The sequence below is a fragment of the Sus scrofa genome, chromosome 16 (assembly GCF_054392235.1).
Source record: "Sus scrofa isolate SSC_HxYL_T2T_F1_AM1 chromosome 16, Sscrofa_HxYL_maternal_Yorkshire_Landrace_v2.0, whole genome shotgun sequence".
Classification (NCBI taxonomy): Eukaryota; Metazoa; Chordata; class Mammalia; order Artiodactyla; family Suidae; genus Sus; species Sus scrofa.
In genome coordinates, this window is record NC_139398.1 from 91838074 (window position 1) to 91863063 (window position 24990).

General features: G+C 57.3%; 1 protein-coding gene across 7 annotated transcripts; it reads right to left on the reverse strand.

The window, feature by feature from the left end:
* Positions 1–263: 263 nt before the first annotated feature.
* Positions 264–24580, reverse strand: EXOC3 (exocyst complex component 3). 7 transcript variants are annotated; one of them, XR_002339799.2, is made up of 13 exons: positions 24547–24580; positions 23223–23413; positions 20818–21037; positions 11233–11914; positions 9425–9542; positions 8673–8798; positions 7606–7706; positions 6213–6323; positions 5883–6033; positions 4137–4259; positions 2176–3691; positions 1676–1803; positions 264–1369 (listed from the first exon to the last, which is right to left on the reverse strand). XR_002339799.2 is itself a non-coding variant. In XM_021077064.2 (13 exons), exons 2-13 carry the CDS (start codon positions 23364–23366, stop codon positions 1198–1200), a joined length of 2238 nt encoding a protein of 745 aa, XP_020932723.1. In that variant the 5' UTR covers positions 23367–23413; positions 24547–24580; the 3' UTR covers positions 264–1197. The 7 variants fall into 7 exon arrangements, 2 of the variants coding, with proteins under 2 accessions (XP_020932723.1, XP_020932724.1); XR_014830826.1 differs by having other exon boundaries at positions 2176–2337; positions 4137–4627; positions 5441–6033; XR_014830827.1 differs by having other exon boundaries at positions 2176–2337; positions 4137–4627; positions 5434–6033.
* Between the last annotated feature and the right edge of the window lie 410 nt (positions 24581–24990).

The window sequence follows — 24990 nt, forward strand, 5'->3', positions numbered from 1 at the left end:
ACACCACTGCCTGCCCCCTGGCTCATGGTTCCCGCTGCAGCCCTCGCCATGCCTCCCAGCACATCCTGCCCCCACTGCCTGGAATGTGGTGGCGTGTGGCATTCAGATCGGGGCTCACCACTGCGCAGGTGTCCCCAGCGGCTGAGTGCCCTACCTGCCCTGTGGTGACCATCAAATGATCGGAGCCAGGGCAGTACAGGTCATTGGGTCTGCAGTCACCTCGGGTGTTTGTTCCACAAGTAACTCAGTGAACACCCTCTCAGTCGGTGGGAAGACAAGCAGACTTTTATTATAGGAGATAACAGCTGACGACAGCTGACACCAACTGCGCTGCATCAGAAGAGGCTCACTGAGCCGTGCTCCCACCAGACACCAAGTGTCATCTAGGCGGGACCAGACTAACACCTGTGTAGGAGACAGCACGCTGTTGGCTAGAAATCCGTAGGGAGACTACATCTTTTTTGAATCAGGAGTGTTCCTCAGAAGGTCTCTCGTGTTTCCATGTGGGTGGGATCCTTTCAAGGAAAAGTCCTCCCTATGAGGTGTTCATCCCTCCTCGGGAGGAAACCGCACAGGCTTTCCTGCATGCGGGGGGCGGGGGGGGGTTAAGAAGGAGGCGGAGGGGAAGAGTTAACACAGGCTGCACCACGGGGATGCCCCTCCGGAGTGAAATGGGGGGAGGAAAGGCGGCAAACACCTCCAAGTCCCTGTTGGGAGCCGTCACTGGCGGTGCCCCGGGATGGGGCTGGGGGATCAGATGCAGTTTTGTAATTAATCTGGCGTAACAATAAAGGTTAATTTGCACAATGAGGCAGAGACCATGGAGAGAGAGGCGCAGGGGCTCAGGCAGCGCGAAAGGAACAAGCACAGCCCACAGACCTGCCCCTCGGGGGCCGCCCACCCGACTACCAGCGAGGATGTACCCACCATGCCCTGGGGACTGGTGGGTGGAGGGGGACAGCAAATGAGGAGCTGTAACTCGAGACAAGGGGCACTTGGCATGTGGGGGCCCTGTGTCCAGGCGGGAAGGTGACCCTGAGGTCACGTGTGGCATGAAACCCTCACGAGTGGGCACTTCCTGCAGAAGTTCACTCTTTATTGAGCAGCAGCGTCTCAGGAGCGCCCAGGAACAGAGGCCTCCTTACAGGCTGCCCGAGATGGTGCATGCGGCTGAGATGGACAGTGGGGTCCCGGCCACTACTTGAGGAGCTTGGCCACGTTCAGGCTGGGAACCACGATGTCCCTGAAGATAGGCACGTGATCCGGGCTGGCCTGGGCCGGGCCCTGCTCCAGCGTCTCGATGATGGTCTGCCTCATGTCTCGGGTGGCGTCCCCCCGCATGGCCAGCAGCGCGCCAATGTGGTCGTCCCTGGGGAGGGGGGTGTCAGGGGCACCCAGGCAGCCACTCAGCCCCCACCCCAGGCAGCAGGGGTCCTGCAGGCTCACAAAGGGGGTGGGCGGGGGGAGCCACACCTGGGGGGCAGAGCCCTGGCTCCCTCTGTGTTCCACCTCCAGCAGCACCAGCCCAGCTCTGGGATGCACTGGGGGCTGGGGAGGGGCGGGCGCCCATAGCCCCTCTGAAGCCCACGATGCCCCCTGCACGCTGGCTCCCCCACACTGACCTGCGGGGCTCACGTCTAATGCCTGGGATCCTCTCTCTTCCCAGCGACCGTACCTGATATCTGGGTATTTGCTGACCAGTGTGGAGACCTCCAAGTAGAGCAGAGACGGGTCCGTGAGCTTAATGACCTCTGCCACGGCGACGATGGTGTCACAGTACCCGTCCATATCCTCCCCGAACCCCTGCAAGACAGTGAGCGCTGAGCGGGACACAGCCCGGGCCACGTCTGGACTCACTCCCAGGGGGCCGTCCTGCCAGCACGCAGCAGACACAGGGTCGGGACAGGGGTGGCAGCCCAGCCTGCGACGAGGCCACGCAGCCATGCCCCTCATGGGCGATGGGGACACGCAAGCCCTGGGTCTCAGAGCTGCCGGGGGCTACACCCTGGTGCCCACGCAGCCCCAGCCCCGAGGGCCTGGCCCACAACCACAAGGCCCGTTTGCAGAAGAAAAACCAACAGGTCACGTGGTTCCCAACTGCTCGGCGCTGAAAAGCAGCCGCAGGTGGACACCGCCCGGGATGTGCGGGGCGTGCGGGGCGGCAGGCGCACTCACAGAAGCCAGCTTCCGGAAGAGGAAGCGCAGCTGCTCCGCCTCGCGCACCATCCTCTCGGCGCCCTCCTTGCGCTCCTCGGCGCTGCGGAAGGAGATGCGCTTCTGCATGACCGCCCGCAGGTACTCCACCACCACGCGCCGGTGCGCCTCGGCCGTCATCCGCTGCGGGGAAAGGCGCGTGAGGCCGGCCGTGCCGGCGCCCTGCCTCCCCGGTCCCCGCCACCCGCTGCGGAGGAGCGGAGGCCCGCAGGCGGCTGCCGCCGTCGCAAACTCGGTGTGAGGCAGCCACGGCCGTGCTCGGTTCCCCCGCGTGTCGCCTTCACGTGACTGCGGCTGGAACGGACTCCCGTCGGCAACTCGGGCAGCGGCCGTCGATTCTAGAAGGCCTGCGGGGTACCGCGCATAGGGACGCCGCCCACAGCCTCGCATCCCGGGAGCGGACTTTCCCGCCAGCACATCACCCGTTCTACAGACACCCGTCCCAGGGCTGCCGGCCCCCCGCCCCTCCCCGGGTTGGAGGTCTGCTTCTCGCTCTGCCCGTCCCAGGAGCGTCTCTGAGCGTCTGGGCCCCAGGGGGGCACCAATTCAGTGGGAGAACTGGAGACCCGGGGCCACAACCACAAGGCCCGTTTGCAGAAGAAAAACCAACGGGTCACGTGGTTCCTAACGTGCCGGCGCTAAAGTCTCTGCAAATGGTGGGACAGGAGCGGCAGGGGAAGGGGAACCCCAGGTCCACCCATTTGGGCGAGTTTCAGGGAAGGCCATGGCTCCCTCTGGGCCACCCTCGGGGAGACGGTCCCACGAACACGCGAGCACAACCGCGTGAATGTGACAGCATCAGAGCCACGAGACCAGGTGACTGCAGCCCTGTCCCCTGGGGGAGACCAGGAAGCCCCACTCCCTGCACCAAAGTGGGGGGACCCCAAGGGCCCCAAATAAGACAAAGCAGGACAGCACCAGTGGTGGGGGATTCAGCAGAGCACATGACTGCTCGCACCGCTCAGGCAGAAAAGCCCAGCTCCTGGGAGGAGCGCCGGCCCAGACCCAGGCCAGGAGGGGCTGGACAAGCAGCCCCCCGCCCCAGGACTAAACACAGTGGCCCGTCAGACACCAACTGTTAAAGCAAAGAATCCTGAAAAAAGTAGAAGGTGGAAACGGAAACTGGACAAGAAACAAGACAGTCTCCATCTGCCCGCGCTGGGCCCACGGAGCCCTCATGCCCGCAGCCCCCTGGGGCTGTGAGGGACCAACACAATGGATGGATGGGGAGCTCACAGTTCCCTTAACTTGCCAATGAGACAGGCGCCCCCTGCTGGGTGAGTGAGCCAGCGCAAACAGAGCGAAGGCACGAGAGGTACGAGGACCAGAAATGAAACCATACATGACCTTGTTCATAAATGAAACAACCATATACAGAGTCCTGGGGGGACCTGGAGACCCATCCAGGGACAACTGGAGTTTCACGAAGCGTCTGGATCTGAGAGCCATGTATCAAAAGCACTTACGTTTCCAAAACCTGGAAACAGGCAGAAAGCCTGATTTTAAAGCGACCGCGGCCAAAGCCACCCAAGGCCCCTAGGCTGCCCCCGAGGAAAGCTGTCTGAGTCTGGACGGGTTGGGGGCAGTCCCAGGGGCCCTGGCAGAGACTCAGAGGGGCAGACAGGTGGCTTCGGCACATGGTCTCCTGAGGTTCCCGTGTGCCCTCAGCAGGGGTGCAGAGAGGGATCTGCCATTTGTCCCCAGCCTCCCTTCTAGGGGTCCCTGCTGCCCAGAGGGCACCCCCCCCCACAGAGCTCTGGTCTGCAGTCACGGTGCTGTGAGCCTGGGCAGCAAGGACAGATGTCCAACACCTCCACCTCTGTCACCTCCAGACACCTAGGCCTCCACCCCTGCCCACTCCAAGAACTGACGACACCAAATCCAGACATCACCAGCTGCACTCAGTGTGCTCACGCGCTTACCTTTTTATATGGCTTTTTAATTTTGGCAAAGTCATTGAAGTAGTCTTCCACGGTGACACAGATGATGTCTACGGCGTTCGATCCCAACAGCCACTTTTTTGTCATCAGCTCATTGAGATGTTGCTGAAAAAGCAGAGACCACAGAAAACAGCCCTGACACTGTCCCCAAGTGCCGTCAGGTCCCCGCGAGGCACAGAGAGCCCGTCTTCCTGTGTCTTCGATACGCAGAGAAACTCTGCAGATGCGGAATTTATAGGAGGTGTGCACAAACCCGGTGTGGATACCCGCAGGTACGTTTTCTCCTAATGGACTCCATCTGTTTATTGTGTGGATGCTGTGTAGTTTATGTGCCCAATTCTGATGGACATTTAAATGTTCTCATTTTGCTATTATAAAGAACGCTGCACTGCTGCACTGGGAGTTCCTGCTGTGGCTCAGCAGGTTAAGCATCTGGGCATTGCCCTGAACTGTGGCGTAGGTCGCAGACATGGCTCGGATCCTGAGTGGCTGTGGCCGTGGTGTAGGCTGGCAGCTATAGCTCTGATTCAACCCCTAGCCTGGGAACTTCCATATGCTGCAAGTACGGCCCTAAAAAGAAAAAAAAAAAAAGCTGCGCTGAATCTGTGTATTTCTGCAAGTGAAATCCCTAGAGGTGGAGCTGCTCAGTCTAAAGCATGCAGACTAAACCTTGATAACCGTTTCCCAACTGCCTCCAAAAACTGCACCAATTCACGGTTCCACAAGGGAACGAGAGGCTCTATCCCCACACTCTCAACACCAAGAAGAAACATTCTCAATCCGCGCTGTCCTGCTAAGCAACAAAACTACTCGGTTTTAACTTGCTGTTCTTTCAAGATCAGACGGGGCCTTTTGTTTTGTACTGAGGGTATCCGAACCCTTTTCTGTGAGACAGACGTTCACGTCCTTTGTCTACCTCTGTTGCAGTCTTTTTAAGGTATCTTGAGATGATTTTAAAAGCATACATTTCAATTGTTTCCTAATCCATTCCTGAGAAAGTAACAGACATCACGAAATGACCCCATCACCCCAGGAGCCCAGCAGGACCCTAGGTGATGATGAGTCTGTTTTTTAAATATGTTCTGACTCCTGCCAACTCTATGTAATGCTGAGCCATTTCTTTTTCTTTTTTTTTTTTTTTGTCTTTTTGCTATTTTTGGGGCCACTCCCGTGGCATATGGAGGTTCCCAGGCTAGGGGTCTAATCGGAGCTGTAGCCACCGGCCTACGCCAGAGCCACAGCAACTCGGGATCCGAGCCACGTCTGCAACCTACACCACAGCTCACGGCAACGCCGGATCCTTAACCCACTGAGCCGGGGCAGGGATCGAACCCGCAACCTCATGGTTCCTAGTCGGGTTCGTTAACCGCTGCGCCACGACGGGAACTCCTTGAGCCATTTCTGAAACAAACGCACTCACTCACTGGACACTGAGCCTTTGATCCGACCTGAATGTGCTTTGAGAACGACCATGCTTCTGCCTTTGCTCTGCGTGAGGCATGCACAGGCCTGCATGTGTCCCCGGTTCGGCTCTGGCATCAAGAGCTTGCTGATGCGTGTCACCGGGCCCTTGCCACGTCCTTGTTTCCACTCTAACCTACTGGGTGCTTAGGCCTCTAACATTTACTGCAGATGAGATTCGACCCTGCCTCGGGGGGCCCACCCAGCCTGTGGGGTCCACAGCACCGTGTCCCAGAGGTGGGCGGGCGGGCAGGAGGAGGCGCCCACCTCCAGGTCCAGGAAGACCTCCTCCAGCAAGCCGCTGCAGCCGTCCTTGGCGATGGCGTCCAGGACCCCGTCCATGCTCAGCTGGCTCAGAGCTGCGCCTTCTTCTGCTTCGTGTTTTAAATACTTTCTTTTTAAACTGACTATGGACTCCCTGCGAGGAGAGGGGATGGGGGCCCGGTGAGGCTGACGATGGCCTCCTGCGAGGAGAGGGGTCGGGGCCCGGTGAGGCTGACGATGGCCCCCCTGCGAGAAGAGGGGTCGGGGCCCGGTGAGGCTGACGATGGCCCCCCTGCGAGGAGAGGGTCGGGCCCCTCCGCCCGTGCCGCTCACTTGAAGGTCTGGCAGTTGTTGATGATGGCCACCATGTACTGCACGTAGCAGTGCGGCTGCTGGCGGTTCCGCAGGTGCTCCTCCTTGTACAGCTGCGCCTCCTCCTTGTACCTGGGGACACAGCCCGCATCAGAGCAGCCTCACGGGCGCGCCGGGGCGTCGCGACGGGCCGCCACCACTGTGCCTGAGGCATGATTCTGCCTCACTAACATCTGGCCAGATGAGTCTAAAGTTATGTGGGGTGTGAGCCACACTGACGGAAGCTGATCGTTTGAAACGGATCATTAAACCAGCTTCACGTCAGGCCGTGTGGAACGGCTCTGTGTTCCGACGCTCCAGACACGCTGCACATCTGTGCGGGCGGGTAAAGGACCACATTCCCCGGCCCGGGGCTTGCCGGAAACTCGTCCGACAGCGTGGGGAACACAGTCACCTCCGGGGTACAGTGTCCTTTTCGGGAACTTTCCCCGAAGAAATCAAACTAAAAATACACTAGACTCTTTAAGACATCATGAAAACAAACAACGGAGAGGCTACAGACTGCGTTTCTGTCTGTGCCATGAGCCTCTCGAGCACACACAGGAGCAGAATGTAGGACACAGCGTGTGTGACCTAAACAGACCTTAAGAAAGGAGCACATGGGAGCAGGCGGCGCGAGGGCAACAACTGAGCACCGATCCCGCCTCCTGTGCAGAGCACGGTTTGGGTGAGCCAAGAGCTGCGGCCCAAGAGGAAAACTTCTGCTTCTCCGAAGATGCTCAACAAGAGGCTGCCTCGGGCCGTGGACCCCACGGGGGGAAGCAGGTGGGCTGGCAGCAGGGCTGGCTGTCAGAGCCAGCCACCAGCCCGGACAAGGGACGCGTGCCTCCTCGCAGGCATGCGGAGCACCCTGCCTGGGCCGGGCTCCGGCGAGGCAGCGAGGAGATACGGGGGAACCTCGCAGGCGGGCAGAGGGGCCCAGGCTGATCCGTGTGTCTCCACAAGCCAGGGGCCTGATGCGGAGGGGCTGCTCCCCTGCACCACAGGACGCCGCCCTTCCGCCGCCCGGTCTGAGCACCACCACAGACAGGTAGGTCCGGGGCCACGGAAAACCCAAACCCAAGCCAGTATCAGGAGGCCCCGTGGAAGGCCTATCAGTGCTTTACGAGGGCGCCGGCGCTGTGCCCACGGGACAGAACACGGGAAGAAACGCCATGACGGCCGGGATGTGCTGCGGAGCACAGCGGACCCCCGAGCAGCATGGGCTTGAGCTGCGTGGGTTCCTACGCACGGAATTTTTTAATCAAGACACTATCCTTTCTGAATACCAGCCAGATCAGGACAATACAGTTCTGCACTTCATTAGACAAACAAAATATACTTTCTGCGTTAGCACGCTGGCAAGAATACATACCTACTTAAGAAAGAATTCATCTGCTGCAGACACAAAACCAGTACCTTTGTTTTCAAATCTTCACTTATCTGAGCAGCGACTTGAAGGTTCTGTTCGAACATCTGAAAATTGGAGAGCGTATGAGTCCTGACCCAGACTCACAAGCTGCGGGCTTCCCAGGACACAGGCCCCCCATCTGGCACCTGGCAGTCAGCAAAGTCCAAACTCAGAGAAAAAAAGAAAAAACTTGAAAAATAACAAAGTCAGTTAACCCAAGCTTTCTTACCAAGTAAAAACCCAGTGCGTTTCCTAATTACTTGCACAGGGGCCGGTCTCCACAAAGGGGGAAGGGCATCTTCTCACCGAACGTGAGAATATGAGAGACCAACAGGAGAGGCGGAGCCAGGGGTGCAGGCGGTGGGCGGGGCCGGGGTCACGTGGGTGCCAGGGCTGGGCTGTGACTGGGGTGTGGGTTTCCTAAGGAGAATGAGGAGGCTACCCGCGGGCGCTGGGGGAGGAGTGTCTGGGACGTAGAGACGGCTGGTCCCACGTCCTCGGCAGAGGACACCAGGTTCCAAAATAAAGGACCGTGTCAGCGACGAGCAGGATCATCCAGAGCCAGCTTGGTGGCTGAGCTTCACATCAGCAGACCTAGAACGTTCTGAAACGACTCGGCCCTCCTACTATGAGCAACGTTACTCAAAGGAAGGAAAGTGGACAGGCCGGAGGAGAGGGAGTCAGGGACTGGACGGCCAGGCGCCGGGAGGCAGGGGGCACCACCACGTTACGACCTGAAGGACTCCTCCCCAAATCCATCAGATGAGCCCCAACCACGTGGCATTTATGGAGACAAACCTTGGCCGTTCCCATCAGGAAACACAAGCAAACTCAAATCTGAGCACTGCACACACTTCCCACATCATTAAGTTCTAGTCCGAAAACCACAGCGACTGGGGGAAACTACGCGGCAAGTCCAGCCTCGGCCTCGGCTCGAGAGAGGCAGGCCACTTCCCTGTCACCCCGTGTGTGTCGGCAAAGCCTGCAGCCCCACGACAGCAGGCGTGAGCCCGGGACCCGTGGAGAAGCACCTGGAAGACAATGGCGGGGAGTGTCGTCTGGTAGTAGCCGTCCTGGTCGGCTTCAGGCTCCGTCTCTTTCACCCAGTCCTTCTTGTCCGTTTCGAGGGCTTTCCGCAGCCAGCCGATGATGTTCGACTGAGTGGGGAGGAAGGAAAGCAGAGGCCGCTCTTCAGGGGAGCAGCTGCAGAACACACACAGCGCCCTGGGCAGCCCGGTCCCCAGACGAGGGGCTGAGCCACGTCCACTGGGCGGCGCCCCCGCAGCCTCCATCCACTTAACCTTTGTGGCAACAGTCGTGCAGCGGGGGCGGGCAGGCCTGGTCTGTGAGAAGGACGAGGCCAAACAAGACCAACACGGCTCTGGCAGGCCATCCTCAGGGACCAGAGCCCAGGCCGCCGCCCAGGCCGCCGCCCAGGCGCAGGGAGCCACCCCGCTTCCTGGCACAGGCCTCAGCGCCGCCTCAGACGGGCCCACGGAGGTCACCAGCTGGCATTCCCCCTGCCACCACCCTCCCACTCCCGGGCTCGGCGCTGCTGGGCTGCCAGGCTCCTCCTCCAGCCAGAAGAGGGTCCCATGAGCAGGAAGGACGCCTCGGGCACCCTCCAGATCCAAGGCCAGAGAAGGGCCACTCTCCTCGTCCAACCACAAACATACGTCTCCAGAGCCAGCCTCTCACAAACGTTTCCTGCCCCCAGGCACGGGCTGCAGCCCAACTCCCAGAGCCCCGGACGCTGCCCGCCAGGGACCAGCCTTCTACTCACAGTCAGAGTGGACATGTACGTGTCGAGCAGCTCGGAGACCACGCTAGGAGAGAGCAGAGGCTCCAGCAGGCCGACGTCCACTTCGGGGGCCAGCTCCGCGTTCCCCATCATCTCTGTGCTGTGCGAAGCCAAGACCGAGAACGCCCGGTTATGAGGGGACGGGGAGGTCTCAGGTAAGCCCGCTGTTCCCTCTGACACACGAACGTCCAACCACCCCCAAGGCTGCCGTCGGAGGAGGCGGCTCGCTGAGCGCCGGGCCGGCACAGGGTGCTGGAGGCCAGGGGCCGGGGCGTCTGTCCCACCCTGGCACCCCCTGGGAAGACGAGGGCCCAGAGGAGGGCCTAGGAGTCGGGCAAAGACAGACAAGCCCTGCTGGAGGCGATCCCGCAAGAGGACAACACCCAGAGCGGAGACCGCGACATTCGCAACCAAACGCGGGTCAGGAGTCACGGACTTGCGCCCGAGTGTGGGAGAGGCAGGGCGGTGGACCACGCTTCAGAGGCGGTTTGCATGAAAACAGGTAACAGCTAGGTACGTGGCTGCGCTCCTACAAGTCCCAGGTTGATGGCCCGGAACGTTCCGTGCCTTTTCTGCAATCTCTGGATAAGCACTTAGAGGGGCGAGGGCCTGTCCACTCGCTACGAGAAGGCCAAGGTCTTCCTGAGCGAAAAACAACTGCACAAGATCCTGCCAAGAGTAAATCAGCACGACAGCGTCCCCAGTGTGAGCGCAGTGCAAGTCTTCCCGTGAGGAAGCCCACACGGCAGGCCGAGGAGGCCAATACGAAGCGTCAGAGACCTTCCAAGGACAGAAAAACGCTTCCCACGCACTGCGTGAAAAACAAACCAAGGTCTAAACGCTGCAGGTCACACAAGCGCACAGCCCGCAGCCTGGAGCACGGGTGGGGCCCAGAGTCCGGATCCAAGCCCTGCTCCCGAGCCGCTGGACCGGTAACCCTGGGCGCTCCTTCCTGTGCCTCGAAATCAAGCAGCAGGGCCTCCCTCGGGGCGACACCTGGGGCGGGTGGCTGCAGGGCCCGGGGCGCAGCGCAGTGAGGCTGCTAGCACGCCAGCCACAACGAAGACGCTTCCCTTCTCTTTTGGTTTTTCTGTGCTGAAGTGTACAGATTCTCCAACATAAGCAGTTACCAGAAAACAAAACACTCGCTAAAAAAAAAATCCCCAAACCTTCCTGCTAAAACGAGAGGCTTAATTAATTTCTACACACCAGCAACAAGATAGCCTAGACTAAACCGCGTCTTCCTCTCGCTACCTGACAGTGAGGAATCTCAGAACACCCGCCCCGGGCCTGCTGGTCAAACCCTAGCCTCTGATGCACCAGCACAGACGGGCTCGGGCGCTCTTTACGAAATGACAAAACCTCAAGATGGACAGGCACAAAGGACAACTGATTTTCCTGGAGTCCTGGTGAGAAAAAAATCACACTTGGGGCCACCGGAGCCAGCAGGAGCACACTGGGGTCCCCTCGGCAGCCACGCGACTCTGCAGGTCATGAACTCGAGGCCCCGAGAGGAGGCGGCGCCTCCGTGGCAGCGCCAGGCTGCTCACCGCCACGCACGTCCAGGCTGCAGGCGCCACCCAAACGCAAGAGCGTCCACACAGCCAGAGGCTGGGCCTGATCTCAAGGTCAAAGATGGCCCAGAGAGGAGACCCAGGAGCCAGAAAACAGCACCTGTGGGTGCTGAGCGCTGCCCTGGGCAAATGGACTCAGGAGCTGTTGAGAACCCATCTGTCGGTCTGTCTGTGCTGTTTCTCAGCCACAGAAAGACCAGGTGTGAAGGGAGATACCTCGTGTAGGTGTTCAGGACCCAGGTCAACAGGCTCACGATCTCATTGGCCTCCAGGTCCTCTGACGCGAGCTCCTGCATCCGCGTGCTCAGAGCCTGGTGGTACATGTGCAGGAGGTTCCTGAAAATGTCGTAATGGGGAGGGAAACACTGGGCCATCAGGTTCTTGGCGACGATGAGGTCGTCCAGGACGTACTTCCTGATGATCTCCAGGTGGCGGACAAGCCACATCCTGTCGGACTCCCTCGTGTCGGCCTGCGTGCCTTCGATCCTGGTGGTCACCGTCCTGTCCAGGACGGCAAACATCTTCTCCTTCCAGCTCTTGGGCCTCCCAGGAGGAACGAAGCCCGTTTGCTTTTTCCGGTCGAGTATGCGCCTGTCGATTTTTTCTTCCCTTTCAATGATCCTGACGACGGAGACCAGCAAAGTGGGGTCCCGGCGGACGGTGACCAGCGACCTCTGCAGCACCATCCACAGCTGCTTGGCCAGCTCGTCGGAGAGCCCCTGCGTGCTCCCGAAGTAGCTGTGGATGAGGGTCATGTCGCGAGTGTTCCCGCTGTCCATGCGGTACTGCTCGCACATCAGCCCGTCCCGGGAGCACTCCAGGTCCATCAGCTTCCGGTGAGCCTGCAGCAGCGCCCCTTGCTCTATGAGGTCCTGGGTCTCCCGCACGATCTCAGGCACTGGGGGCAAAGGCACAAGACAGCACTGTGAGAACCCCCCGGAAAGGCCGTGCAGGGCGCTGGGGAGGAACCCGTCCCCCCACCTGGACCGCAGCCGCCCATAGCATCTAAGGAGCCGCGTTCGAGCTCTGGAGTCTACTGAAGGCGTACAACTGCAAGAGAAGGCCTGGACAGGACCCTGCGGATAACTGTGGTATATTTCAGCTCTGAGCACAGCAACCACCCGCCCATCCCCGTCCCCGCCACGCCTGCCGCACGTTTCTGGAGCAGCTCTCAAACAGCTATGGGGCCAAAGCTGGCAAAAAAGATGCTGTCTTCCAATTCTGGGCATCGGCTGCTGCTTCTGATCCCAGAGGCACATGTACACAGCAGGGGCCACTGTGGAATCACCTCTCCCTCAGCTGAGGGGACTCCCGGGGGATTTAAAGAGCCGGTGCCGTTTCCTCTGTCACTTCTCTCTTCTCCCCTTTCAGCAGCCAGACGTTTAAGACCACAATGCTCAAAAGCACCTTACACACGCGAGTGTGGAAGCGGGTGCACACGGCCAGGGGAGCGCCGAGCGTGGAAGCGGGTGCACACGGCCAGGGGAGGCCCAAGAAGACCCGAGGTTTACACCTCAGCCCAATCCTCAACACAGAGACGGCCTTCCACAATCCAAACAACAGAACAATCAGCAAAAACCCGGCAAATGGACTCAGGAGCTGTTGAGAACCCATCTGTCGGTCTGTCTGTGCTGCTTCGAAGCCACAGAAAGACCAGGTGTGAAGGGAGAAGGTGTGGCAAAGAGGAACGCCGACCTCCCGCGTTACATACTATTCGACTCGAATGGCCGGTGCTCAGCTACAACATTGAAGGCAGATGAAGACACAGCCATGGGGCGTGGAGAGTCCACGGAAAATAAACCAGGAGAAACACTACCTGAGAAGGACGGAACGGCAGGCTGAAGACCCTGGACGAACTCGCACACCGGCTCCGAGAACGACAGGCCGATGCGCCCAAAGTCCGGAGAGCGGCGTGTGAACAAAAGGGAAAGAGCGTTTCTACCCGAAGCAGCAGGCGTGAAGACAGGACAAAGGAGAGCATCCGGAATGAGGACAGAAGGAAGAAAGGCCCAGAGGGAAGGAGGCCCACGGGGCCTGCGGGCCCTGAGCGCGCAAGGCCGAGCGCGGGGCGAGAGGCGCCCGAGAGGAGGGCGGACAACGGCGGGCGACTGCGTCTTCCGAGGCTTTGCCTCGCGAAGCCTCACAACTGCGGCATCCGCATAGACCACACGGCGGGGGGGGGGGGGGGGGGGGGCGCCCTGCATCAGGCAGGTCTCCTGGCATCGTTTTCCCAACAGCGCATGCTCACACTGTGTCTGTCGCGTGATGACAATCCGCCCAGTTGTCATCAACGAGTTGCAGACTCGCTCAGGGTGACAGGTCTGGGGATCTGTCCTCAGGGGCCTTCGATTCTGCGGCCGAGACTGTCTGGGGTACCCACACGGCAACCTTCCCCGGTACATGGGTGCGGGTCCTGGTGGCTCCTCCTCCGTGCCTCCCATCAGGCCTCTCGAGTCCCTGAGCCCCAGGGGCACCGCGCGGCGCTCAGGGACACCCTCCAGCAGCCTCGCGGGCTCCGCGCAAAGGAAGCGGTGCGTGGCTCTCAGTTTAAGGCATGAGCTGAGCACGAGCTGGGCACGAGGAAGGCGCGCCCGGAGCTGAGGAAGCCGAGGAAGCTGAAAGCCTGCCTCTGGAGCCCAAGAGCCAGCCGAGCTGCCAACGGAGAGGAAAGGCTTTGAAGGAAATGCCAAGGGCTCCTTCGGTGAACGTGCCAAAGACAGGAAAGCTCGACGGCCTCGTCACTGACAAGGAGAAAGCGGGAGAGGCCTGGACGGCAGATCAGAGCGGCCACAGCCGCCCCCCAGCCACAGCCTCGTCGGAGCCAGGCCCCGACGTGCTTCGCGTCCGTGAAAGCTGAGCAGGTGCGGAAGCTGCGCAGGCAAAGCCCGGAGCCGCAGAGGGGACGCGGCGGCACCAATGTCGCAGCTGCAGCACATGAGTGACGCAGAAGACTGAGCTCAGATCACGAGTGAACCGGGCTACACTGGCCCACAGGCAAAACAGGCTTCTCCTGGAAGACGGCGTCACCCGGGGCGCTCAAAGCTCGAAAGCAGTCATGCCTGGCTTCCAGGCTTCAAAGGACAGGGGACTCTCTTGTGAGGGGCTACTGCATCTGGTCACCCTACGGCGACACGAATCCTCGTTTATCACTGCAGAAATCCTGGGGCCCTGAAGAATTATGCTCCCTCGACTCTGCCTGTGCTCTGTAAACGGAACAACAAAACCTGGGTGACAGTGCCTCTGTTGACAGCACTGTTCACTGAATATCTGGAGCCCGCCGTGGAGACCTACTGCGCAGGAAGAGACTCCTTTCAAGACTCCTGCTCGCCGAGAGGCTCCTGGCCCCCCAAGGGCTCTCAAGGAGACACCAAGGGTCCTATCTTCAAGGCTGCTAGTAGAACATCTCTTCCGCAGCCCACGGATAGAGGAACCTGGACGTGCAAGTGGGAATCACTGAAGAAATACACTGCGTAAGGCGACGGCTGCCGTGGGTAGGGACCCTCACATGCACCTGGGCAAAGTAAACAGAAAACCTTCCAGAAAGGATCCACTCTTCTAGATGCCATTAAGAACACGCATGATGCACGGGAAGAGGTCAAAATACCAACATTCACATGAGTTGGGAAGAAGCTGATTCCAACCCCCATGGGTGACCTTGAGGGGTTCAAGACTTCAGTGGAGAAAGTGACTGCAAATGCGGTGGAAGCACCAAGAGAAGCAGAAGCAGAGCCTGAACCTGAGGCTGAGCGGCTGGGACCTCATGACAAAACTTTTAACACATGAGGAGTTGCTTCTTATGGATGAACAGAGAATGCAGTTTCTTTTGTTTGTTTGTTTGTTTTTGTATTTTTGCTATTTTCTTGGGCTGCTCCTGCGGCATATGGAGGTTCCTAGGCTAGGGGTTGAATCAGAGCTGTAGCCGCCGGCCTACACCACAGCCACAGCAATGTGGGATCTGAGCTGCGTCTGCGACCTACACCACAGCTCACGGCAATGCTGGATCCCTAACCCACTGAGCAAGGCCAGGGATCGAACCCACAACCTCATGGTTCCTAGTCGGATTTGTTAACCACTGAGCCATGACGGGAACACTGAGAATGCAGTTTCTTGAGATGGAATCTATTCCTAGTGAAGGTGGTGTGAGAATTGTTGAAACGACAAGAGAGAATTTTGACTGTTACAAAAACTTACTCAATAAAGCAGCAGCAGGGTTTAAGAGGACTGACTCCAGACTTGAAAGAAGTTGTACTGTGGGTAAAATGCTATCAAACAGCATTGCATGCTACGGAGAAAACATTCCTGAAAGAAAACGTCAGCTGACACAACAAACTTCACCGCTGTCTTATTTTTTATTATTTTTTTTCTGTCTTATTTTAAGAAATGGCCACGGCCACCCCGACCTTCAGCAACCAACACCCCGATGAGTCGGCAGCCATGAACCCTGAGGCAGGACCCTCCACCAGCGAAAAGATGACAACTCGGTGAAGGTTTAAATGACATTTAGCATTTTTTTTTCTTTTTATGGCTCTACCAGTAGCACATGGAAGTTCCCGGGCTAGGGGTCAATTAGACCAGCAGCTGCAGGCTTACGCCATAACCATGGCAGCACCAGATCTGAGCTGAATGTGCGGCCTACACTGCAGCCTGCAACAACGCTGGCTCCCAAGCCCACTGAGCAAGGCCAAGGATCAAATCCGAATCCTCACAAACACTACGTTGGGTTCTTAACCCACTGAGCCACAAGAGGAACTCCTGGTTAGCATTTTTTTAGCAATAAAGAATTTTTTAATTTAGGTATGTACACTGTTTTTTAAACACAATGCTATTGTACATTTAATAAACCACAGCACCGCAAACCAAAAAAATCTCACGATTCAGAGTTCCTGTCGTGGCTCAGTGGTTAACGAATCCGACGAGGAACCATGAAGTTGCGGGTTCGATCCCTGGCCTTGTTCGGTGGGTTAAGGATCTGGCATTTGCCAGCTGTGGTGTAGGTCACAGACGTGGCTCGGATCCCGCGTTGCTGTGGCTGCGGTGTAGGCCAGCGGCTACAGCTCCGATTCGACCCCTAGCCTGGGAACCTCCATATGCCACGGGAGCAGCCCTAGGAAAGGCAAAAAAAAAAAAAAAAAAAAAATTCACGATTCACTTTACTGAGATAATTTGTTTTATTGAGATAATCTAAAAACTAACATGCAGTAACTCCAACGTATGCCTGTATTTACACAAAATTTGAAAACTAACTACATTTGATGAAAGACATAAACATTTAGGAACTCAACAAACTCCAAGGGAAAAAACCTCAAAGACACCCACACTGAAACACATTATAACCAAACCACAGAAAGCCAAACACAAGGAGAAAATCTTAAAAGCAGCAAAAGAGAAGAGACTGATCACAAACAAGGAACCTTCAATAAGCATATCAGCAGATTTCTCTTTAGAAACTTTGGAAGGCAAAAACCGTTGTGCTTTCAAGTTCAAAGTGCCAAAAGGAAAAACCCTGTAACCCGAGAATCCTGTATCTGGCAAGAGCGTCCTTCAAAAGGGAGGCGAAAGCAAGACATTCCCAGAGAAGAGCTGCAGGGTCCGGGGCCCTGGACAGCTGGCAGGGACAGAGAAGAAGGCCTGAGGGCAAGACCACACCAGGCAGCCCCAGGGCGGGGCCCAGAGACGAAGATCCCGGCAGAGGCAAACCCGCCACCACCGCCAAGGCCAGGGCAGCGTCGCTGTCACCCTGCTTTTCCGTCTGTGCGATCGAGACACTAATGCACCCAGAGGAGAAGCAGCAGAGTCCAAAGCCAGGAGGCCGGGCACTTCGGTCTGCACCCCACACTTGATCCTCTACACCGTTTCGAAGACCAAGGCACGGCGCCAGCCTGTGTCTTTTGGACACACAGTGTCTGAAGATGTAATTCTGTGACACCAGTAACTGAGAGGAGGTGGACAGTGCTGTACAGGAGCAGAGTTTCTATACAGTATTGAAGTTACACTAGTGTAGTTCAAGTTCGTTTATAACTTTAGGGTGGGAAATGAAATCCCCATGGGAATGGCTGTAGAACGCAGCCAAAAAAAAAAAAAGATTGAAAAAAACAACAACACTTCACTACAAAAAACCAGCTACACAAAAGACAATAATGCCGAAAATGGCAAAAAAAAGCTAAAGGGCATACAGAGGACAACTGGGAAATAACAGAATTAAGTAATTACCAGTAATTACTTACAACGTAAGTGGGTTAGAATCTCCAATTAAAATATAGACGGCAGATGGATAAAAACATATGATCCAACTTGAAGCTGCCTACAAAAGACTCGCTAAAGATCCAAGGATACAAACAGATTGAAAGTAAAAGGATGGGAAGTTATTCTATGCAAACAGTAACCCAAAGGGAGCAGGGGCGGCTGTGCTAATATCAAATGACAGACCTGAGACCAAAAAAGGTTATAAGAGACAAAAAAGAAATTTTCTATTAGAGGTTCAGCTCAGCAAGATATACAACTGTAAACATCTATACACCTGAGAGCAGAGCATCAACATATACGAAGCAAAAATTGACAGAATTGGAAAAACAGTTCTACACTAGTATTCGGAAATGTCAACATGCCACTTGCAATAATGACCGGACCACCAGACAGAAGACCAACAGGGGAGCAGACCTGAACACCCCAAGCTAATGACCAGACCACCAGACAGAAGACCAACAGGGGAGCAGACCTGAACACCCCAAGCTAATGACCGGACCACCAGACAGAAGACCAACAGGGGAGCAGACCTGAACACCCCAAGCTAATGACCGGACCACCAGACAGAAGACCAACAGGGGAGCAGACCTGAACACCCCAAGCTAATGACCGGACCACCAGACAGAAGACCAACAGGGGAGCAGACCTGAACACCCCAAGCTAATGACCGGACCACCAGACAGAAGACCAACAGGGGAGCAGACCTGAACACCCCAAGCTAATGACCGGACCACCAGACAGAAGACCAACAGGGGAGCAGACCTGAACACCCCAAGCTAATGACCGGACCACCAGACAGAAGACCAACAGGGGAGCAGACCTGAACACCCCAAGCTAACTGGGTCTAACAGGCGTCCACGGGACACTCCACCCAACGCGGCGGCAAACACATTCCTTTATGCGCACACAGGGCGTTTGCAGGACAGACCATCTGTGAGGCCACAGATTAAATCTCAGTAAATTTTAAGAGTAAAGAGCATACACGGTATCCTCTCCGATTACAATGGATAAAGTCAGAAACCTGGACCGATGAAAAATTCCCAAATTAGTGGAAATTAAGCATCACACTCTTTTTTAGGCTGTTGGGATCAAACTGGAGCCACAGTAGTGATAACTCCGAGTCCTTCACGACCAGGTCATCAGGGAACGCCAAAACGACACACTCGTAATCAACGGGTCAAAGAAGAAATCACTAAGGAAACTCGAAAATACTTAGCGATGCATGAAAATGAAAGTACAACCCACCAGACCTTACAGGATGCAAGCAAAGCCGTGCTCTGGGGAAAAAACCACTGGAAACTCGTACATCAAAAGAGAGAAAAGAGGCGTTCCCACTGTGGCTCAGCGGGTCAAGAACCTCATAGTGTCCGTGAGGATGTGAATTCTAACCCTGGCCGCACTCAGCGGGCTAAGGATCCAGCATTGCCGCAGGCTGCAGCATAGGTCGCAGACGCAGCTTGGGTCCTACACGGCTGCGTGCGCCTCTGGCGTAGGCCAGCAGCTGCAGCTCCGACTGAACCTCTGCCCCGGGGCTGCCGCCAGCTGCACAAGCAGCCCCAAGAAGAAACCAAAGAAGTTCGAATCGACAACCGGACTTCACAACTTCAGGAACCGCAAAAAGAACGTGCTATGCACAAAGCCCCAGAAGCAAGGAAGCAGTCAAGGAGAGGATAAACAAAACAGGGGCTAAAAATAAGAAAACGACAGCATCAAAGACAGTTCTTCGCAAAGATCACCTAGTGACAAGTCTTAGCTAGATGGACCAAGAGAAAAAGAAGAATCAAATACCAAAATCAAAAGCAAACGTGAGAGCATCACTGCCGATTCTACAAAAATGAAAAGGACTATAGGCGTGTACGATGGAGTCCCTTGTGGCGCAGCAGAAACACAGCCGACTAGTATCCATGAGGCTGCGGGTTCGATGCCTGGCCTCACTCAGTGCCACGCGCTGAGGTGGGAGTCACAGACGTGGCTCGGCTCCTGTGTTGCAGTGGCTGTGGTGCAGGCCGGCGGCTGTGGCTCCGATGGGACCCCTAGCCTGGGAACCTCCATATGCCGCAGGTGCAGTGTACCATGATTGTACACCAACAAACCAGACAACCCAGATGAGGCGGCAGGTTCCTGGCAACACAAGACCTAAACCACAGAGAAAGAGAAAACCCAAACAGACCTATAACTTGCACGGGGCTTGGGGACAGAGAGTGGGGAGCCAGCACTTAATGGCTGCAGACTCAGGATTTTGTCGTTCAGTTTCATTGAGACACAACTGACATACAGCACCGTCAGCTTGGCAAGGTGACCAAAGTTCTCGAGATGGATCGTGGTGGCGGCTTCACAACACGAAACGACTTCATGCTGTAGAACTACCTTTAAAAAGGTCAGGACAGTAAATGTTATACTACATCTATCTTGTATTTCTACAAAGCGTGCAGACAAAACAGGCTGTGTGCACACCGCTGCTGACGCAGAGGCGATGGGCAAGCTGGAAGGAGCCAAACTGCACCTTCGCAATGAAGACACGCTCCTGACGCAAGCGCATATACGACGCGGCCTCATTTGTTCATCAAGGAAAATCACTTTCAACCTCTGTGGGTGAAAAGGCAGCTTCCGGGTCATGTGGCATGGTCTTCACAAGACGGACAGGCCACAGGGCCTCACGTAAGAGGCACACAAAGGAAAACGGCGGGTGAACGGCGCCCGGAGGTCCTGGCAAGGCCAGGCCACGGCCACCAAGAGGTGCTGCTTCCAGAGCCCCTGTAGAGTGGGCAGCGCTGGGTCACCCGTCACTCCCGGGTCGGGAGAGGGCCTTGGAAGAGCACCCGAAGAATCAGGCCTGGAAGACACGCGTGCGCAGAGGAACGAACGGGGCCAAGTGTCAACCACGCTGCCGCAGACGCAGGTGCAGGAGGAGCTGGAGGGGCAGGGGTGGGGCAAAGACTACACTCGGGGGGGTCAAGCAGAGACTGGGGAGCGCAGGGAGAGCCCGCTGGGACACGACGGGAAAGGAAGGGAAGGGGTCGGACCTTCCCAAGGCTCCCTGCCGGGATTCAGCCGAGGTGGTCCTGCCGCTGCCGCCGCAGGGAGCCGTCCTGTGCCGCATAGGCCCCGGGGCACTCCTCCTCCCACCAGTGCGGTGCGGGGATGGGATTCGGGAAGAGTCACCCCCTCCTCCTGCCCCCACACCCTCCCGACCAGCCCCCAGGTCTCCCCCAGGCCCGGCTGCCATCGGGACCAACTTGGCCTCTTCCCCGCTGCTCTGGCCACAAGGCTGCTTCTCTCGGAGGCGGGCGGCAGCCTGTGATCCTCTGCCCCTGCTGGGTCCCAGCCGAGCCAGGCGCAGGGGAGGAACGGGGCCCCCACAGCTCGGGCAGTGACCCGCTCTTGGTGCGGGGCCTGACGCACTCGGCTGCCCGCGTTCAGCGCGCCTTTGCTCACGCACCTGCCCCTCCGCCCACGTTCTACACAGGGACCCAACCGCGCAGGCAGAGCCCCTCCGAGCGGGTCTACAGAGCCCAGCGCGCGAAGGTGGGCGAGGAGGCCCGGCCGCGGCCCGGCTACCTGAGAAAATGTTCTTGAGGTTTTCCACGGCTGCGGCGAGCTGGCTGTGCCGCACGACCGCCTCCTTCACATCCCGCAGGCTCTCGATGGTGCTGATGCTCTGCCTCCAGTCCTTGCTGACGTCCGCCAGGGACCGCTGGATGGCGCCCACGTCGCTCAGGGCGCTGTGGAGCTGGCTCAGGCCCGTGCGCACCCCGTCCAGCTGCGACTGGATGGCGGCCTAGGGAAGACGCGGGGCTGAGCGGGGCCGGGGCGCCGGGCAGACCTTCCCGGGGGCTCGGAGTCCGAAGAGACGTCTCAGTACCAGGGCACCGGCCATGCCCGGGAAGAGAGAAAGCTCGACAGGGCTGACCTCACTGCCTCACAAGGGAGCGCGTCCCTCTGCCACCTCAGAACCACAACGCTCTGAAAGCTTTTCTTAGAAAACCTCCCAAGACTCCCCATCCGGCTCCTCAGCCTGAAAACGCCAGACCCCCGCAGGTCCCGCAGCCGCCCCTTAACGCTGCCCTTGGAAGGACCCTGTGCGCGCTCGCCCAGGCGACCCGCGGCACCTAGCGGGCCAACTAGAGGCAGGACCATCCGGACTTGCTCATCAACTTTAGCAGAGGGCGCTTCCTGCCACCTGGACTCAGCTCCAGGGGGGCTGGCCCCACCACACAGAACTGGTACAGCTGAGATGCAGACTCGCTCTGGGGGCCCCTGGAAATGCCAGCCGGCGAACTGTGCCATCAGAGGAGAAGGACACACGGGAGCAGCGGCAGGTGGATGGGTAGGAAGGGCGGGCCAGGCCACAGGGCTCAGGGGCAGCTTTCACTCACGAGTCTATGCGGCGTTTAGAGATAATTTACAGTGACTTTGTCAGGTCACGCGAGGCTTCTAAATTGCTCCTGACAGCTGGTGGTTAATCTCCCAAGTTTCTAGAGCAGATTAAAATTCTGAATAAAAACACAGCAGGTCTAGGAGTTCCCATGGTGGTGCAGCAGAAATGAATCTGACTAGGAGCCATGAGGTTGCGGGTTCGATCCCTGGCCTCGCTCAATGGGTTAAGGATCTGGCGTTGTTGTGAGCAGCGGTGTAGGTCGCAGATGCAGCTCTGATTCTGCGTCGCTGTGGCTGTGGTGTGGACTGGCAGCTGTGGCTCCAATTTGACCCCAGCTGGGAGCCTCCACATACCACTGGTACGGCCCTAAAAAAAGCACACACACAAAAAAGTAGCAGGTCTAAACTATTTTTAAAATTGACATGAAACTGTTTCAAGCCAGCCTAACAGGTCTTTCAATGCTTTGCTGGTGCAAATGAGTGATCACCCTTCCATCTCATCACACTCGCCATTATCTGGACGCTACCAATGCTTTTCACCTGGAGGGGGCCTCACTGCCGCCTCGCTGGGAAGATTCACCTTCCTCACAGCCATTCTCTCCCTTTGTGTTTTTAACTCAATGAATTTTATTCCATTTGTAGGTGTACAACAATCATCACAACCAAATTTTACAGCATTTCTATCCCAAACCCCCAGCCCATCCCCCCACCCCCAACCTGTCTCCTTTGGAAACCGAAAGTTTTTCAAAGTGAGTTAGTGTCTGTTATGCAAAGAAGTTCCTTGTGCCCTTTTTTCAATTCCACATGTGACAGCATATGACATTGGTGTCTCACTGTCTAACTCCACTTGGCATGATAATTTTCTTGGTCCAACCACGTTGCTACAAATGCCATTCTTTCTTTACTTTTAATGGCTGAGTAATATTTCATTGTGTACATGTATCAAAGGCATTCTCTTAAATCCGCAAAGACTGCTGTGCTGCCAGGCAACTATAACAGGCCAGGTTCTTAACTTTTTTATAACTGTACCAAATGTGCATTATTTTAAAAGAACCTCATCTCTCCACATGAAATGAGCTGAAAGCCAATCTAAATCATAAAAGGCTGCCGCCTTTCTTTCTTGCCTCACTCTCACACACTCTAGTAAATGTGGTCAGCTCTCCTCTTTCCCATCCCAGGGCCTGCAGAGTGCCTGGCACACAGTCAGCCTCCTGCTGTGTGTGCTAGCAGGATCCAAACGAAATGCCCTCTGGACACAGTCTGAAGGAAAGTTTTTAGTAAATAAGTGTTTTTTTAAATAGTTAAATGGACACTTCTGGGTGCTTAAAAGACTGTTCCTCTGGCTTTTTAAATCTTCCCACGGTCTTCTCTATAAACCTACCGGCTGGCAAGGAACTGTTGGAAAGGATGCACTAACAAAGGCAAAGTCCATGGCCTGCCTCTCTTCATGGCATCACAAAGCCCAGCTCGGCAAAATTACAATGATTCTGCTAAGCAGGAACCTGAACTTGGGACAAAAGGCTCGGTCCAGCCTGAGAGTGAAGCAGGCGCCCACAGCCACCCCAGTCTCCACTCCAGTCTCATACCTTCAGCCTGGCTTCCACGGAGGCCTTCTTCCTGGCCTCTCTTCTGCGGTACTGCTCCACTTTGTCCAGCTGGTCCGGGCGCTGGAGCATCCCGGCAACCCTCTGGACAGCTGTTGCAACAGCCTCCCGGTCCGTCTCCTTCATGGTTACAGAGCAGGCAGAATCTCTGCACCTGTCATACTAGGGATACCCTGTGTCCACAGGCAGAGACAGAACAGGAGAGGAGGATGTGTCAGGAAGGTAGAGATGTCAGGTACAAAGCATCCCCCTGCTCCAGTAACATTCAGTTGTTCACAGTGGAGCTATAAGGAGAGCATTTGAGATCATTAATCTAATAGACATGAAACACAGCTGAGCTAGGATTATGACCTCCTTGATATGAAACACAAACCTTCAGAACCCAGTGTTATCCCTAAGGGGCGCAGAGGCAATTACAAGCATAAGATATTAACATGCGGATCCAGACTACTCAGCACCTCAGATGTCAATCTCCCCCGGACAGGTCCAATTTCTAATTGCCACCAGCCCTGACTAGCCAGTGGGGCCGAGGTGCCAGGACGCCTCAGGAAAGCTATGGAGGCACAGTGACAGCACACACTTTACCGTGCCTGCTCAAGTTTGAGCACCATCCTCTGATCCCCCTCAAAATCACTGTCTGTAGCACCCAAAATTCCATTCCCTACTGCTTAACAGCCCTAGTAAACAGAGGTGAGAGGGCACAAGGCACTCTGCTCAGATGCAATGTACACAGCACAGATGCTGCATACAAGCACACCTGCCTTCAGCGCCAGCTCCTCCAACCTGCCAGCCAGGGAGCTGGCGACGCCTGCTGAGCTTTCGGCAAAGCAGAGGACTGACTTCAGCTACTGAAGTCCATTTCCATGCACATTTTCTGCGCACGGCTTCTCAAAGATATTTCTCAAAGCAACGCGAGGTCCGCGGAGACCCTTGAGGGACCTGTGAAATAACTCCCCCGTCTGCACACGAGTGCGTTCCGTGTTCTCTCGGAATGTGCTGTGGCGCCGTCTCTCCCCTCCCGGTGCTGACTAGGGCACCGCGCACACGACGGGACACACGGGGCTGGGGGGCGCCGGCGTGTCTCCCCGCCCGTCTCCGCCGCGGACCCCCAGCCGCGCCCGCAGCTCTGCACCTGCTACTCCCCACCGCCTGGCGCGCCGTCAGCCTCTCCACGGACCGTCCCCGGGCCTCCCACGGCCTCCCGCACTGCCTTCCGGCCGCGCCCGCACCCGCCCGAGCCCGGGGAGAGGACAGCGGCCACGGACCGCGACTCCCGGACTGTGCCACCCGCCCGCAGCGGCCTCACCTTGCGAGCCGCCGCCGCCGCCGCCCGGAAGTGAGCCGCGACCGGCACTTCCGCTTCCGGCCTCGTGACCGGAAGGGGGTGGGCCCGGCGGGCGGGACCTTTGTTGGGCGGGTCCCTGTGCACAGAGCTGGGAGATTTCGGGACCCGCTGTCGATAGGGACCCGCTGTCGACCGGGACCCGCTGTCGACCGGCACCCGCCGAGAGTCGGCCGGGGCTGCGGGACGAGCGCGGAGCCGGGAACCGGGCGGCTGGGCTGAAGCCTGAGGGGCGGAGCGCGAGCGCATACACCCAGCGCGGAGACGCCTCTCACGGACGTCACAGGCACGCAGACACCCTACACACACCACATATAGACAGGCCACACCGCACACACGGGGCGCACAAGCACACACATGCACACGCCTGGGCTCGTGGGGGCAGGGGGCACGTGGGGGCAGGTGTAT